Below are 17,264 nucleotides of genomic sequence, written 5' to 3'. Positions count from 1 at the left end.
TGCTACCTCTGAATGCCGAAGGGTTATCACAGGTCTGGGAAAAAACCCGGAGTTGGCAGAAATGATTAGAGCTTGCCAAGATATAGGAACTCCCTCACATCAAGCCTCTCTGCTTGCTGCTGCTCTCTGCTAGGGTGTAAAGCCTGGGGGGAAATGTTTTAACTGCGGCAAGCCTAGTATTTTAAAGCAGAATTTCGGGCTTCTGGAGGTGGAGGCGTAAAGCCAAAACCTACCAGCCCAACTGGGAAAGGAAAGCCTCGAACCAAATGTCCCAAATGCGGCAAGAGGTTTCATTGGGCTAGTGAGTGCCACTCGGGAAACTCCCGGGCAGGCCTGTCTCTGGCTCTGGTCCAAATAGAGGCAAGTCTGGGCTAGAATCCTTGCCTAATTCTACTATTTTCAATTCCCCAAGTGCCACTAAAGGTAGTGCAAGGATTGATCTTTTCCTACAAACTGATCTTACTTTCCAGTTCCCCGGAGAAGTGCAAGTCGCACCTTCTCAGCTCTCTGGTCCTTTGCTTCCTAGCCATCTGGGCCTGATCTTACCTCGCTCCTCTAGTGGAAAAAAGGGAATCTTTGTAGTCCCTGGGGTTGTTGACTCTGATTATGAAGGAGTCATACAAATGCAACTGTGAACTAATTTGCCTCAAACCTTGCCTCAAAATTCTGCACCCACTCAGTTAATTCTTGTCCCGTATGTCTTGCCCGCAGGGGGAGCCGACCGTGAGCGTGGCACGGGAGGTTTTGGATCTACCTCCACTGATTCACTGGTAGGATTGACTACCACTATCTCTTCTGCATACCCTCAGCAGCATATTTTTATCCAAGTTTAAAGGTATTATTGATACTGGAGCTGATGTTACTGTTCTCAGCCATTTGCAGTGGCGCCCTGAGTGGCCTTTAGAGGCCTGTCCCAGTGTTTGGGGCATAGGGGGCAAACAGGGAGCTCAACAAAGTATACATTTTCTTTCTGCTTCTCTTCCTGATTCTGATCGAAGGGTGCAAGTTTCGCCCTTATGTTCTTGATATTCATGTTAATCTGTGGGGGCGAGACTTGCTAAGCCAATTTGGCACTGTTGTCACAGTGGGTGAATGAAATGTCTCTCACTGCTCTCCCCCTCAAGTGGCTCGCGAATGAGCCTGTGTGGATTGATCAGTGGCCTCTCCGGTTGGACAAACTTACTGCTTTACAATCTTTGGTTTCTGAACAGCTAGCCGCTGGTCACATTGAACTAACGACTAGCCCATGGAACACCCCTGTTTTTGTCATCAAAAAGAAAAGTGACAAATGGAGTATGTTGCATGATCTCCGTGCTGTCAATGCCTGCATTCAACCTATGGGTCCCCTGCAGTGTGGGACTCCAAATCCTAATCTTATTCCACATGATTTTCAATTGCTTATTGTGGATCTTAAAGATTTTTTTTTACAATCCCGCTCTGTAAGGCAGATCGGGAGAAATTTGCCTTTACAGTGCCGGTGGTTAATCATCAGGCTCCCACCCAACGTTACCACTGGAAGGTCTTACCCCAGGGTATGTTGAACAGCCCCACTTTGTGCCAACATTTTGTTGACCGGGCATTACGCCCTTTTCGGGAAAGGCATCCACAGGCTCTTGTCTACCATTTTATGGATAACATCCTGGTGGCTGCGCCCCAGATTCCACCAGGGTGGTTGGGAGACCTTACTCAGTCTCTCCAACCTTATGGCCTTATTGTGGCCCCCGAAAAGGTGCAAGTTGTGGAGCCTTATACCTATCTTGGGCATTGGATGCTTCACTCCTTTGCTGCTCCCGTGGTTCCTTGTTTAAAGCTTCTGTCTCCGCTTACTCTCGTTGCTTTGCAGCAACTCCTAGGCACCCTTAATTGGGTGTGGTATTTTTCTTTACCTACCAGTCTTTTGAACCCATTGTTTTCCTTATTTACTACTGCAAAACATCCCAGTGATCTTATTAATGTTCCCCTGCAAGCCCAGGCAGCTTTACAGAAGGTGAATGAGATTTTAGCTCAACAGTATGTAAACAGCATCCCTGCGGGGCTTTTCGTCCTTCCCACTCCCCAAACACCCACTGGAATTTTGGGAATGCTGCATCGTGGGCAAGTCTTTCTTGTAGAATGGTTGTATCTCTCTCATGGCTCTCACCAAAATGTCCTTCCGTATCCTCATGCCATGGCTGACCTCTGTGCTATGGCACGAGAGCGTGCTGTTGAGCACGCTGGTCATGATTTGCTGTCTATCACTATGCCTTTTCCTAAAAATGATTTCAATCACCTCCTGCGTACTTCCCTACAGTTTCAAATTGCTCTTGCTGACTTTGTGGGAGAAATCCTCTTTCATTTGCCTAAAGATCACCACTTTTCTCTCCTACAATCAGCACCTATTTTCCTTCGATCTCTTCAGTCTCCTCAGCTTGTGCGCGCAGCGGTCACAGTTTTTTCTGATGGTGGCTGCTCCTGAGGAGCCATTGTTTATCAGAGCGAAGGTCGCTGGATTACTTAATATTCTGCTACCCAGGCTTCTCCCCAGCGAGCCGAGCTTGCTGCGGCTATCCTAGCATTTCACACCTTTGCCCATCAACCTTTCAATCTTATCTCTGATTCACACTATGTTTGCAAACTAATTAGCTGCCTTCCCGGTGCTTACTTGGCGCCACGTATCGATTCTAATCTTATGGTTCTGTTTCTTACTTTGAAATCCCTCCTTGAACAACGTTCTCATGCCTTTTATGTTGCCCACATCCTCAGTCACACCTCATTGCCTGGACCTTTAGCGGAAAGCAACGCCCATTCTGATAAAGCGGTCCATTCTCTGTTTTCTGATCCCATCTCCAGTCATCAATTTTTTCACCAAAATGCCAAAGGCCTCACTCAGTTATTTAATATTTCTCTGTCAGAAGCCCAAACCATTGTGTCTGCTTGCTCTCACTGTGCAGGGTTTTCACATGTCCCTGAAGGGGGGGGTCAATCCTCGTGGCCTAGGGCCCAATGAGCTTTGGCAAATGGATGTGACTCATGTTCCTGACCTCTCCCCATGGAAGTTTGTTCATGTCTCTATCGATACCTTTTCTGGAGTACTTTAGGCCACTCCCCAGAGGGGGAAAACTGCTTCTCATGTTATTTCCCATCTCCTCACTGCCATCACTGCTTTAGGCTGTCCACAGCGATTAAAAACTGATAATGCCCCTGCTTACTGTTCTTCTACCCTTCAACAGTTTTGTGATCAATGGAATATTTGTCTTTCTCATGGCATTCCTTATAACTCCACTGGCCAAGCTATTGCTGAAAGGGCTAATCGTTCCTTCAAAACCATGTTGCAAAAGCAATTAAAACAGGGAAAATATAGAACCCCCAATTTAGCGAACATTACACAGCAAGTCCATAAAGTTCTTTTTACTTTGAATCAATTAAATTTCTCTCAAACCCCAGGAACCATGCCTTCTTCTCCCTATTATAGGCATTTTCGGGAACGACCACAGCTGCCCCAGCCGTTGGTGCTCTACCGAGCCCTGCCTGACCGGACGTGGTTGGGTCCTATTCCCTTAATAACCTGGGGTCGAGGTTTTGCTTCTGTTCTTACCCCTACAGGTCCTTTGTGGGTTCCAGCAAAGTGTATCTGGCCTGCACATGGCGTGGCATCAACCCGGTGCCCGAGATGGAAAAGGTCAGCCTGGAGCAAGCTCAGCGACCATTCCACCCCCTCTTGAAGGGGCTGAGGGTGCCGCGGGCCCCACTGATCATGTGGGGAGCTGTCAAGTGGATGACCAGCAAAGCACAACAGGTCCTGAGAGCCAACAATCAGCCCGAGATCCCGGAGAACCTGTGTGCTGCCATCTTTGTGGTTATTACTGCAAATTCACTTCTCATTCTTTGTGTGTTGTGCTGTTTTCTTCCTCCCAGGAGAGCAGCCTCCCTGCATGACCGTTTAGATTATAACCTGTGGGAGCGGCTAGCCTGGCAAGTCAACGCTTCGACCTTTTGCCTTGCAGAATCTGCTGACATGCACATGCTGTTAGCCTCCTGCCTTATTCCTGTTTGTACCCCACTGTCCTTATTTCTCAATGATTCAGGGCTTGGTGCCTTTCTTTCAGGTTCTCAGATGAAGTATCAGACTGGATATCAGCTGCCCCCTAACGCTTTATCTTTATATACCCCTTTTATAGCTTCTAATGTCTCTGCTAACCAGACTATGTGCGCACGCATTGTGACTTGCTCAACCAACCCCCAAAAGCCTCACTGTTTGTCAGTTGGACCAAATGTTATTAATTGTTCCACTGTTGAAAATGTAACTTTTACCTATGCTTATACTAGCTTACCCCCTGGATGGTTTTTCTCTTGTGGCTCCAAAACCTTCAACTATATTCCTGCCAATTTGTCTGATACTATTTGTTGCTTAAGTCGTCTTACTGTTGTATTCCCCACCAAACAAGATTTGTTAACCCCAACTCGAAGACGCCGAGCTGCTACTCTAGATTCCAGCTGTGACTCTACGGTGAATCTCCTAAGCGATGCAGAGGCCATGGCCCTTGCAGCCTCTCTTGTCGGCGTTCCAGCGCTCACCATTGTGAACCATCAAACTCTTAGCAAAATAGCTTGCAGCCTGGCAAAGACAATAAACGCAACTTCTATTGCAATTGCCGCCCTGAATGCTGAGCTCATAGAGCTCCGCCGTGCTGTTCTGGACTATCGTGCTGCCATTGATTATTTGCTGTTGTTGCACCATCAAGGTTGTGAGTCTGTTAAGAATATGTGTTGTTTTAATATATCTGATAATTCACAAAAAAGATCTGTCTAATTGAACAATTTACATAACCTAGCTTCTGATATTAAGCAGGATCTGCTGCCTTCCTGGTGGGCCTCCTTCTGGTCCTGGCTGCCTACCGGATGGCTTGGTCTCCTTGTCCAATACGGAATTGGGTTTTTAGCATGTTTAATTCTAATTTGTTGCCTGTTACAGTGTCTCCCTGCTCTTGTAACTATGGGGTTGAGGGTGATTGCTAAACAACCTCACGTGTATCCCTTAATGGCCCCACAGGCCAAAGCTTTAGCCAAACAACTGCGTTATTACAAACTGCATACTTCTGATGTTGAATCTGGCTTAGAGTCAGATACTGAAAAGGAATGCTTGCTTTAAAGAAAAGAAAAAAGAGTGGGATATAGGAAGAGGTCAACAGTTAGGCACACCTGCCTTGACCAAAGGGCACTCTACTCCACTGATACTCATAAGAGCTTAACAATACAAAGGGTCTTTCTTCATTAACTTTGTTAGATTGCGAGTACGTGCGGTTTCCCAGTCTCTGCTGGTGACTGATTAGCAGGAGATTAGCAAAAGACAAACATCTATTTCCTTGGTCATTGTTTCTTGCTGTATGCATGCTATGTTTAAATAAAAGGCCACTGCCTGGCTGGGCAGACTGGTGTTCGAATCTTCACCCTGGGTCATATCATTCCTACATAAATGCGTGCTCCTGTGAGGCCAGGCGGTTGCAGGGGGATCTTCCCACTTATCCCCCACATGACATGTTCTCTCCCTCCCATCCTTTCCTCAGGTGAGGACCCGTGGTTGCTGGGGTATCAGGCCCCCATTCGAATGACATGTCTTCTCCCTCCCACACCAGGAATACCAGCACGCTCCTCTTTGGCCTGGTGGGCGGGCACATGGGGGATGCCACCGGCAAGTGGCCAGACCCCCTGCCCCCTGAGGGGAGGCAGCTCGTCGCCACCTCCCCATGCCCGCCAGGTCTGGTGGCCACCAGCACTACCCACTCTCCCTCCAATGCCGGGAATACCAGTGCATTCCTCTTTGGCCTGGTGGGCAGGCATGTTGGGGGTGCTGTTGGCAAGCGGCCAGACCCCTGCCCCCTGAGGGGAGGTGGCTCATCACCATCTCCCTGTGCCCACCAGGCCTCGCGGCCACCAGCACTGCCCACCATTCCTGCCCTTGCTGGGAATACCAGCGTGCTCCTCTTTGGCCTGGCGGGCGAGCACATGGGAGTGCTGCTGGCGAGCAGCCAGACCCCCAACCCCCTAAAGGGGAGGTGGCTTGTCGCTGCCTGCCCATGCCCACCAGACCCGGCGGCCACTGTCATAACCCATCATCTGGCCTGCACTGGAAATACCAGCACGCTCCTCTTTGGCCTGGTGGGCGGGTACATGGGGAGTGCCGCCGGAGAGCAGCCAGACCCCTGCCCCCTGAGGGGAGGTGGCTAGTTGCCACCTCCCCGTGCCCACCAGGCCCAATGGTCACCATCAGCACCCACCTTCTGTACACTGGGCCAACGACAACTAGTGGCTCTAATTGTATCAAGTGGGAGTTTCCTAGGGGCCTTGGATTGGAGAGCGTATAACTCCAAGATCCCTTTTGCAATCTTGTCCAAACTTGGATGGTGGCTGTAGGAGAGCCTGCAAAACACTCCCCAGGAATATGCACTCTCTAAGTGCAATGGGGGCTTTTCTGAGCCCCGCAAACCGTGAACCGGTTCAGCAATGGAAAATGCTCATTGTGGTTTGCGACCTCGGGATCGTCGTCGGCACCAAACCATGAACCACGGAATTGTTAATTTTTTTTGGTTCATGCCCATGTCTACTTATAAGTGATGTAAGTACCTATAAGTGATGTGAGTAATGTCTGTCCTTTTTGCACAGTCCAGATTACAGAGATAGGTTGAAAATGGAGCAAAGTACAAAGAATTCAAAAGGGATCAAAAATGTGTTGTATCTTAAGGATCCAGAGGAAAAGGTACAGTGAAGATGACCTAATATCCAGACACTTAGACTATGCAACTGTTGATGGTTGGTGGTCATTTTCTCTGAATTTTGGGGGGAAAACTTATGGAAATTCATTCAAATTTTAAAATCCTGGCAAATATTCTGTAACCATCTGTCAGACTCAAATGAATCCATAGTGGCATTTAAATTTTCAGGATATTTATACCCCCCCACACACACACACTTCAGTTACAAACTTGTTGATTATGATTTCAGCCAACTTGGACATTTCTCAGAGGAGCAGAACTGCTCTAGACACCTTTGGGACAGATTACTGGAGAGACAGAAATACAAATATAAAGTGCCAGACTCATCTGGACTGTTCAGAAATGTTCAGAAGTGATGAAAGGAAAAGAAAGTGGAATCCACAGGTAAGATGGGCAACTTAGGGCCAATTCAGACATAATACTTTTCTAAAAATTAATAATTTCTAAGAAAAGAGAGTTTCAGGTGGGTAGCTGTGTTGGTCTGCACTAGAACAGCAGGATTTGAGTCCAGTAGCATCGTAGAGACCGATAAGATTTCCAGGGTACATACTTTTGAGAGCCAAAGCTCTGTTCTTCAGAAACCTTCTCCCTTTTTCAGATAAGAGAGGAACTGTATAAAATCTGTATACAGACAACAGGGAGGTACAGTGGTACAGCCAGTCTGGGCTCCCTATTGTGTACCAGTATGGTACTTACTTTCAACTTAGCACTGAAATATTACAAGTTATACCTCCTGCAATTCATGGTCTTTTGACATCACTGCTTATAAGGTTTTTTAATTTCTATTTTTCCTGTATCAAGATACATCTACCCACCAACATAAGACCTCATAAATCTGACAAATCAGGGGTCTGATCCATGAATGCCAAATCAATTATTTTATATTATTTTATTTATGTCATTTGTAGCTAGGCTTTCTCACTAAGACTCAGCTGCTAAGCCTTTAAGGTGCTACAAGGCACTTTGTTGCTTTCAATGCAGCATATAGATACCACTGCTCCTCTGGAAATCTTGTGTACTTTTAAATATGTGCCAGTTCCTTTGTGTCTTTTTTAAAAAGTAGACATTTATTTACCAAACTGGAACTCCCACAAGGTTTTTGCAACATAGACTGAGAGCAGAACCACAAGTGACAAAAGGCACAGATTGGACACTTGTCAGCTTCCCTCAAGTTTTGATGGGAAATGTAGGCAGCTTGGTGGAATGTTGAACAAGTGACAGTTGAAAAGTCCATTGGACAGCAGTCAGAGAGCAAAGCTACAAGACCAGAATGCCTACATTTCCCATCAAAACTTGAGGGAAGCTGACAAGTGTCCAATCTGTGCCTTTTGTCACTTGTGGTTCTGCTCTATATGTAGCTTTTGGCTCAATGAGACCTAAGCTGATATCCCTGCTCAGTGCTGGATTTTAATTAAGAGTCTTGGGTAAGAAAGTACTCTTGCTCTAACATGACATACACAGTCATCATAGCCATTGCAAGGTTAAGAAATTCAAATCACTTCATATATTAGTAACAACCAGTAAAATATAATATTTCCTCAATAACACTTTTAGGTGGCAGCATTATTCTTACTGCATGAAGAAATTTGCCTCATCAGAACAAAGCAGATGACAGCTTTATTTCAATCACAAGAGACAAGAATGACTGTTAAAGTGACCTCCATAACAACCATGTATGTGACTGTCTAATATATGAATTAACACTAAAGAAGTACTCCTCTTGAATGGTTTATCTGTATCATTTATATGAACGTCCTCCCAGACTAAATCTCCTCAAGTGGATGACTCAGATGCAATAAATGGCAGATGACAATCGCACCAAGACTACCATCAAGGAGTTCATTCTCTTAGGAATTACTGACAGTCCAGATCTGCAGATCCCTCTCTTTGTAATATTCCTTCTGATCTAAGTTACTACTGTGATGGGAAATCTGGGGATAATAGTCTTAATCAGAATTGACACCCACCTCCATTCTCCAATGTACTTCTTCCTCACCAACTTAGCTTTTATCGACTTTTGCTATTCCTCTGTTATTTCCCCTAAGATGCTGGCAAACTTCTTAGCAGCTAGGAAAACAATATCATATACAGAATGTGCAGCACAGCTGGGTTGCTTCCTCACTTGCCTAATCGCAGAGTTTTTCCTCCTGGCAGTAATGGCATATGACCGCTATGTGGCCATCTGTAACCCGCTGCTTTATCAGATCATCATGTCCCAGAGAGCATGCATCCAGTTGGTAGCGGGTCCTTACATATACAGCATTTCTGTTGCTCTATTTCACACAATACTTACATTCCGCTTGTCCTTCTGCTCTGCTAATGTGATCAATCATTTCTACTGTGATGACCTCCCACTGTTAGCACTTTCCTGTTCTGACACCAGTACCAAACAGATAATGATATTTGCATTTGCTGGTTTTAATATAGTATGTTCCCTTCTCATTGTCCTCATTTCTTACATTTTTATCCTCTCTGCCATCCTCAGAATCCATTCTGCTCAAGGTCGACAGAAAGCTTTTTCCACCTGTTCCTCTCATCTGACAGCTGTTACCATCTTCTATGGAACTCTGGTCTTTATGTATTTGCAGCCTAGTACCAGTCATTTTCTAGCAACAGATAAAATTGCTTCTGTTTTTTACACATTGGTGATTCCCATGCTGAATCCTTTGATCTACAGTCTGAGAAATAAGGAAGTTAAGGATGCACTGAAGAGAACAGCTGAAAGAATTGTGGTTGTTCTGTGATGAAAACTAACCAATACCTTTTCCCAATGGATATTATTCCCTGCAATCAAACATAATCAAACATAATCAAACTTGCTGGAAAAGCCAGCAAGTTAAAATAAGAATCTTTCAAAAACTGAAGGAAGTACCTGGCACCTATATACTTAAAGGACTGTTGCTTTTACTTTTCAATATAGCACACCACTTGATTTCAGTAGCAGGCAAATGAAACAGTAATAGCATCTCTGATCATTGCCCTGGCACGCCACAACTGAGGACACAAGACAACTATTAAGGGTTCAACTAGTTTAGTTATTTAAATGGCTGCTTATAATTGCTTATTAAAATATGCTGACCTATTTGAAGGTGAGCTGTGCTAGGCAGCCTACCAGTGGCTACTTTTTATGGGTCCAAACTTGACCAATGCTCCCACTTGCTTTGTTTATCCTCACCTGCACAGGCACTATGTGCCGAGAGGTGCCAAGCCTCATTGTCCTCCTCTGATCTGCCAGAAGACCACTACCAGGTTTAGGACAATGTTGCACCAAGGGAGCTCCTTCCCAGCACATTCTGCCATAAAGCATGTGACAGCTTGTTCTGGACACACTGTACATCAGGCCTAGTGCCTCAGGGTATTTGCTGATTATCCCTGTCATGATGAGTAACCCACCCTATTTCTGCCAACTAGTTGAGACCTAACCAATCTAAGACCATGCCTAGTTAACTAAACACTCCTCTTGGGACATCATGAAGCAAGTGAAAAAAGATTCCCACAAAAGCTAATCCAGTGAACGCCAAAAATGTTTGCTTGTCCCTGCAAAAGTGACCAGTTAATCCTGTGATATCCCATGGGATGGTGGTGGTCAGCATGCAGCAGTCAGCAGAAGACTATCTTGGAGAGGGTGTATCTGTATATAGCCACTCACTGCCCCCTCCCCTTTGGCAGGAGCTTCTCCATCCCTGACCAATTCTGCCTTGTGCCTCCTTTGAAAGAATGTGCTAGGGCAAATGAATCATTGGTACCAGTGCCATGAATGCCCCTCACACAAGTGCATGGTCTTACCAGCCATTACCTTTCATTTCCAGCCTTAATAGAAATCAGAGCTATTGAGTCATGCTGACCTAGACATGTCATGTGAATGAAAGTGCCAATGAATGTGAAACAGCTTAGACACAACTTGCTTCATGAGAACACAACTTCATGAAGAGCAAGAGAATTCTAAAGGGCTAAAGTATTTCACAGTGAGGGCAATACCAGAAAAGAGCCCTCTACTGATGATATTACACAGAAATCAATGTGCATAGAGGGGGAGCAGGAAACATTTTTACTTTGCGCCTCTCCAGTGTACAATCACTGCCTTGTGAACATGGAATTTATGCATGTATGAAATGTATGACACCTGGGAACCTAGGCTTGGAAACTTTAACAAAGCAATGTTCCCTATTATGGGGAAGGATTCTATGCATGTATAATTCCTACATGTGTAAATTCTGTGCTTGTGAGCTGGCATTCATGTGTAGGTGAAGGGCAGACCCTGTGTGTTCATTCCTCCCCCCCCCACCCACCATGTGACTTGATTTCACTGCACATAATGTCATCTGTGGTGGGCTAAGGAAGGCCATATATGCAGGACTACTAATCCTCTTTTTTGAGGGGGAGGAATAGATCACTGTATCTTAAATCAACTTTTCATTCATTGTACACTGGCTGATTGTTTTCCTTATCTTCTTGCTGACTTCATATGCAGTCTTTTTGGGATGTCATACATAATGGATTTTTTCTCCTGACAATTACAAGTGTTCTCAGGGTAAATGTAGAACTTGAACATTATGAACATAAATAATAAGTTTTTGAATTAAATATATTTACTTCTTTTAATGTCTAACCCTGTAAAATGATACTTTCATTTTTACAAGATTTGCTGTAGTTGCCTAGAAACTGAAAACATCAAGTTACAAGAAATTATCTATGTTCTGTAAACACATACATCTGAATTTAAAAATGTGCTATTAAAATTATGTAATGTTCACAATAAGACATGCTTTCTTTAATTTAGTAGAATCATAGAATCATAGGATTAGAAGGGATCTCCAGGGTCATCTAGTCCAACTCCCTGCACAATGCAAGAAATTAACAACTAACCCCCTCCCACACACACCCAGTAACCTTTATTCCATGCCCAAAAGATGGCAAAACACCATCAGGATCTCTAGTCTAACTGGCCTGGGGAAAATTGCTACTTGATCTCAACGTGACGATTGGTATTACCCTCAGCATGTAAGAAGGGCCACGAGAACTAAGCACTGATGTAACCCTTCCTGCCCTCCCTCTCATTATTTGCCTAGGTTCATAGAATCTACATAGCTGTCAGATGGCCATCTATCCTCTGCTTAAAAACCTCTAAAGAAGGAGAGGCCACTGATGGATATAGATTTGAAGAAAAAGGATTTTATATACTTTTTATATACTACTTCTGTGCCTTTTCAGTATTACATGCCTTGCACTTTTTCTATGCTCAGGAGCCAATGTAGTATTTGTAATGCAACCTGTAAGAATATGACACTTGAAACAAGAAGAATGTATGCTGAACCTCTGTAAGAACTGAGGACTAAAAATATATTGCTTGTAGAGCTGCACTTAAAAGAATATTACACTTATGTTACATTATTCTGTAAGGTTCCAATAGGAATCAGTATTAGAGAACCTTTTGTAGAAAACTGATTTGATGCAGCAAGCTGGTTTGGCCATCTGTGGCATTATCTCCCTTAAAGCTGCAGGAAAAACTGGGGGAAAGGGCAGAAACAGGGGAAACATCCCTTTCTGCCCACGGACTTCAGTTATCTGAAGGTACCAAGGCTGCCAGATTGAGACTCCCTTGCACCATTGAAGGTGAAAGTGTTATGCCCAGAAGGAAGTAGGTAAAAGGTTGGAAGGTGTCCTTCCAAAATGAGGACAAGATAAGAAGCTGCAAGAATTGGAATTCCCTCAAGTAGAGGGGCTGACCCAGAATTGCATCTTCAAATCAGAACTGACCCTAGATACCTTACGAGCCAATAAGATAACAAATATTAGAATATTATAATATTATTATAATTACCTGAAGGTATTAATTGCTTTGCACTTCTATTGTAATTTGGGATGAGCTTTGCACACGAGGAGACCATCTACTTCTGTGTAAAAGAAAGGGCTCATCCACCGGTTTAATTAAATCATCTGTTTTGCTTCAATTCAAGAAGGACTCCAGGATCTTTATTTTAATTTTTATTGTGGTTGGTCAGAAAAGGGAGAACGAACCACAGAGGCGCAAAGTTTTGCGCGTTACACCACCACCTCCCAAGGAAGCCTGTTCCTATGAGGGTTCTTCTATCAGGAAGTTCTTTCTAATGTTTAGCTGAAAACTCTTTTGATTTAATTTCAACCTGTTGGTCCAGGTTCCGACCTTCTGGGACAGCATAAAACAACTCTGCACCATCCTCTATATGACATCCCTTCAAGTATTTGAAGATAGTTATCATATCACCTCTCAGTTGTCTCGTCTCCTCTCCTGCACTGTGTTATCCACCTTGGATCTCAGTGAGAAAGGCGTAGTAACAGTAACAGTAACAGTAACAGTAACAGTAACAGTAACAGTAACAGTAACAGTAACAGTAACAGTAACAGTAACAGTAACAGTAACAGTAACAGTAACAGTAACAGTAATTCCACCCTAAAGGCAATGTATAGGAGAGGCTTCATTAGAGTCTTAGTTCAGCATGTTATTTATAGCAGACTATGCCTACTAACATTCTTCCTCATTGGGAGCAATAAAGAACTCTTTTCTTGGAACTGTCCAAGTCTCCTGTGTGCTTACTGTCTGAACAAATAATCTCATTCCTACATGCCCAACCCCAGGGGATACTACACTAACTTTGGTATCTCTCAGCAGATATGAATTGTTCTAGGCACCTTTGGGACCAAATTGGTACAGGGATCTAGATGTACACATAAATATGTCTGTCAGGGGCACTTATTTAGAAGAACTGGATCATATAAAGAGGAAATAAATTTACAGGTAGCCTGGACAACTGACTTCTTTTTCTAATGTAAGTTCAGACAAGATTTTTGTTCTGTCCTGTCTATATTTTTCAAAATGTTATTTTCCAGATGGGTAAACATTGTACACAAAATCTGTAAACTATCACACACCAGGAACATAATTGCATGAATTTCATCCTTGAAAACACACTTTAGAAACCACTGTGCTACACAGTGGTGCTACACAGTGGTGCTACACTGCTACACCTCTGAAGATGCCAGCCACAGCTGCTGGCGAAACGTCAGGAACTACAATGCCAAGACCACGGCAATACAGCCCGGAAAACCCACAACAGCCATCATTCTCCGGCCGTGAAAGCCTTCGACAATACATCGAAACCACTGTATGTTTCAACATTGTTTTTTATGGCAAAATGCGTGTGACACAACAACAGTGTACCTTTTTCTTCTTCTCACCAGCAGAGCACAAGTGAGGTGGGGCAGGGCTGGCTTTCCTTAAATAGCTTAGGCTTGCTGAACCCGAGGGAAAACTGGGTTCTCCAGGTCCAGTGCCAAACCTCGCCCCTGCCTGCAAGCCTCCCAGCTGGCCTTGATTGACTGGCTGGACATTTCAAATTGATGGGGCTGCAGGCCCACCCAGGAGATCCTGGGAGGCACGAACATGGTGGCTGCCATGCTTCATGCCCCTCCAATGCCCCACAGGCAACAAACTGGCGGCCCAGGTAAGTCTGGGGGCCGTTGCTTCTACAGAGATTGCTTCCTAATAGAGACAGTGTCAAGTAAAATTTGTCCCTCTGAACTACATAATCAGATTTGTTTGGGCAACCTGAAAGTAAATGTATATTTGTCTGAAATAGATCATAATATCTAACACTACTGCAGATTTTCACTTGAAAAATTACATCTTCAGAAATCAAGAGGTACAATGTGGAATAGCTCAGAAACTTGTCAAAGTTTGGTTTGTGGAAAACAGTAGAATTTACTTATTAAAACAAATATTGTAAAACAAGTTTTATATTTTTATTAAGACTTGTATTACGTGTTGGAAATTTTCCAAACGTTAGATTCAGAAAATCTTTAGATAAGAGTGGGGGAGCAAAATAATGGTTGTAGTTCAAATGCTACTTTAGAATTCATAAAGTTCTAGGAAAGTTCTACATATACTTTGGAATTTATCATCCGTTGCCCAATGAGCAAATGTTGCTTCTCTATACTAGCTGAAGCAATTAATTTCCAAGACTGAAGTATAATTCTTTTAGCAACAGCTGTAGCTTTCAGTCCCCAGAGTTTTTGAGATGAGTTCAGTTTCCAAGAAATAAGAAAGCTGCCTAAAACAGGGGAATTCAATGTAGCATCTAAGAAAAAATAATGTTTTATAACAATATTTCAAAATGGCAATTACTGGACAAGACCATAACATAGGAAGAAGTGTACTGGATGTGTCCATGTGAACTTATTGTTTCTGATAGTGAAAGTACTGCCTGCACACACTAGCATGCAAACTCAACACACCAGAATGTGAGTTAAGCTAGGTTTATTATGATTTAATCTGCATCATCAGTAGAATACTTTTATCATTTTAGTGTGGATAACAAACAGTCCACTCTGTCTTTCAGTATTTGGCCAACTTCTCTCTGGTTTCAAACACATCCAGTGCTACCACCACCTTTGTTGAATAGGGAAGCGTGCCAAGAGGTGTTAAACTTCATCCCTTCCCCCAATGTGATGTTTAAGCAGCTAAGGAATTGGTTTATACTGGTCAGCACCAAGTGAATCTCCCTCTCATATCTACAGAGACCCAAAATAGGAGTTTGAACCTGGGTCTCTCAGATCCTAGTCTGACACTCTAACCACTATATAATGCTGTCTAATAATAAAGTGGTCAATATTGTAAGGAAAATAATATGGTTGGAAGGCAGGAGCAACCCATACCACAGTTCTGAGCTGAAATAGGCTCCAGCTGGCTTTTAGATGCTGTTTTGATGAAATAACACTTCATCCAAGTGTCTGTGTAAGAATTTTCTACTTTGTTTTGTCAATGTTGACTTACACTTTATCAATGTTGAGCTTATACTTTGTGAATGTTCAAACAGCCCCAACTAGTAATCTAGTCAAAAGAAAGATCTAGTTCTCCCCCCACCCTTTCTCTATCCTTTCCAGTTTCCAAGTTGGAGTAGTGGTTGATGAAGCAATTATTACGGTAACGAGACAGTCTGTCCTACAAGCATGTATGCAATGGAAGCCCTCAACTTGAAAGTGACCAAGTGTTCCTAGGTTTCTCTTTTCTCACCTTGGGAAAATCATGAGGGAGAATGTTCGGGGGGCTTGTGAGAAGGAGAAAGGTTCCCTTTAAAAGGGGGAGCAACCATGCTTTGGAGAGTTCAGGGGAAGCCATGCTTCTCAACACAACTATACTTGAGGAGGATACAGCTGGAAGCAGCCACTCAAGAGAGGCAAACTTTAGAATAGTTATACTGGTTCATGGTTCAATGAGACTTGTTGTAACCATTCTAGAACATGAGTAAACTTGAAACAAACATCTAACATGGAACTAGTAAGAAATTTCTCTCTCTCCCTTGAGCATCAGCAGGATGTTAGGTTTAGAAATAAAGGATTTGTTTATATCTGATTTTTTTCTTTGCTCTGATGTTCGGGGGGCTTGCTCTGATGTTGCAGATATAGTTCAACTGTATTCTTTCACTTTTATATCTGTTGGCTGCTTTATAGTTGAAGTATTTTCCCTTTTTCTTTTGAAATTGGAGTTGTTCAGTTTCTACACCTATGAAAAATGTAGTGGGTGGAGCCTGGAGATAATCAGGATTTACAACTGATCTCCAGACATTTCCCCTGGGAAAAATGGCTGCTTTGGAGGATGGACTTTATGACATTATACCCTGCTGAGATCCTTACCCTCCCCCAACCCCTCCCAACTAAAACAGCCCATTTTGCATCGCTTCGTCATAAGCCAATTGCAATCAGTCTTTTACATGCATTGGCAATATTTACAGTATAGTGTTTTGCGAAACAGGTTGTTTCAGTTGCTAGCACACCTGTTACCAACTCTCTCAAATCATTGCTTCCTGTTGGTGGTAACTTCAGTTCCTCATGATGGTTATCTGCCTGCAAAAGAGAAAGAAGAATGAATGGAAAATATGGACTTGACTTATATAAACTGTGATACTTACCTTACTTTGGAGCATTGGTTTTTTGAAGTATGGATAATTCAGTGATTGAATGCATAATAGGACCTTGGACTATAATAATTTATAGCGAATGATTGTATAATAGGCTTGCACTTTAAAAATTAAAAATTTATAAACTATTGTAATATTTACTCAAATATTTCCAGGTCTCTTAGGACTACTTGGCCCTCCAAGGCAACTGGTTGGCAACTGCATGAAACAGAATGCTGAAATAGATGTGCCACTGGTCTGATGCAACTGGGCACTTCTTATGTTCTCTGGAAAAAGACCAATGATACATAATATTTCATTAATGTCTCCTTAATGTTTTTCATTGAAATTATTCATGCAGAAAGTGAATGAAGATCTTTGTCCTGTCAGCAATAAGAATATAACTACTCTGCTTCAAATGCAAGACACTGGAAAGATTCTTGAAATGCGGAACAGAAGAATTTTCCACCCCAGAATGTGACAGATTATACTGAACACTCAACAAGTGCTACTCTCCACTGTATTTTTTGCTCAAAGTCATAGCAAAATGGCCTCCCAAACAAAAAACGCCCTCATCAAGGCG

At 43.3% G+C, this 17,264-nt stretch overlaps 1 protein-coding gene across 1 annotated transcript; it reads left to right on the top strand.

The window, feature by feature from the left end:
* Window positions 1–8,548: 8,548 nt before the first annotated feature.
* On the top strand, window positions 8,549–9,493 carry LOC129324752 (olfactory receptor 1038-like). Its single transcript, XM_054972136.1, is given in 1 exon segment — window positions 8,549–9,493. A coding segment is annotated over 1 exon segment (945 nt).
* The last annotated feature ends 7,771 nt before the right edge of the window (window positions 9,494–17,264 follow it).

The sequence above is a fragment of the Eublepharis macularius genome, chromosome 2 (assembly GCF_028583425.1).
Source record: "Eublepharis macularius isolate TG4126 chromosome 2, MPM_Emac_v1.0, whole genome shotgun sequence".
Classification (NCBI taxonomy): domain Eukaryota; kingdom Metazoa; phylum Chordata; class Lepidosauria; order Squamata; family Eublepharidae; genus Eublepharis; species Eublepharis macularius.
The sequence above is the reverse complement of the archived record's forward strand: the minus strand, read 5'-3'. Positions and strand labels throughout refer to the sequence as shown.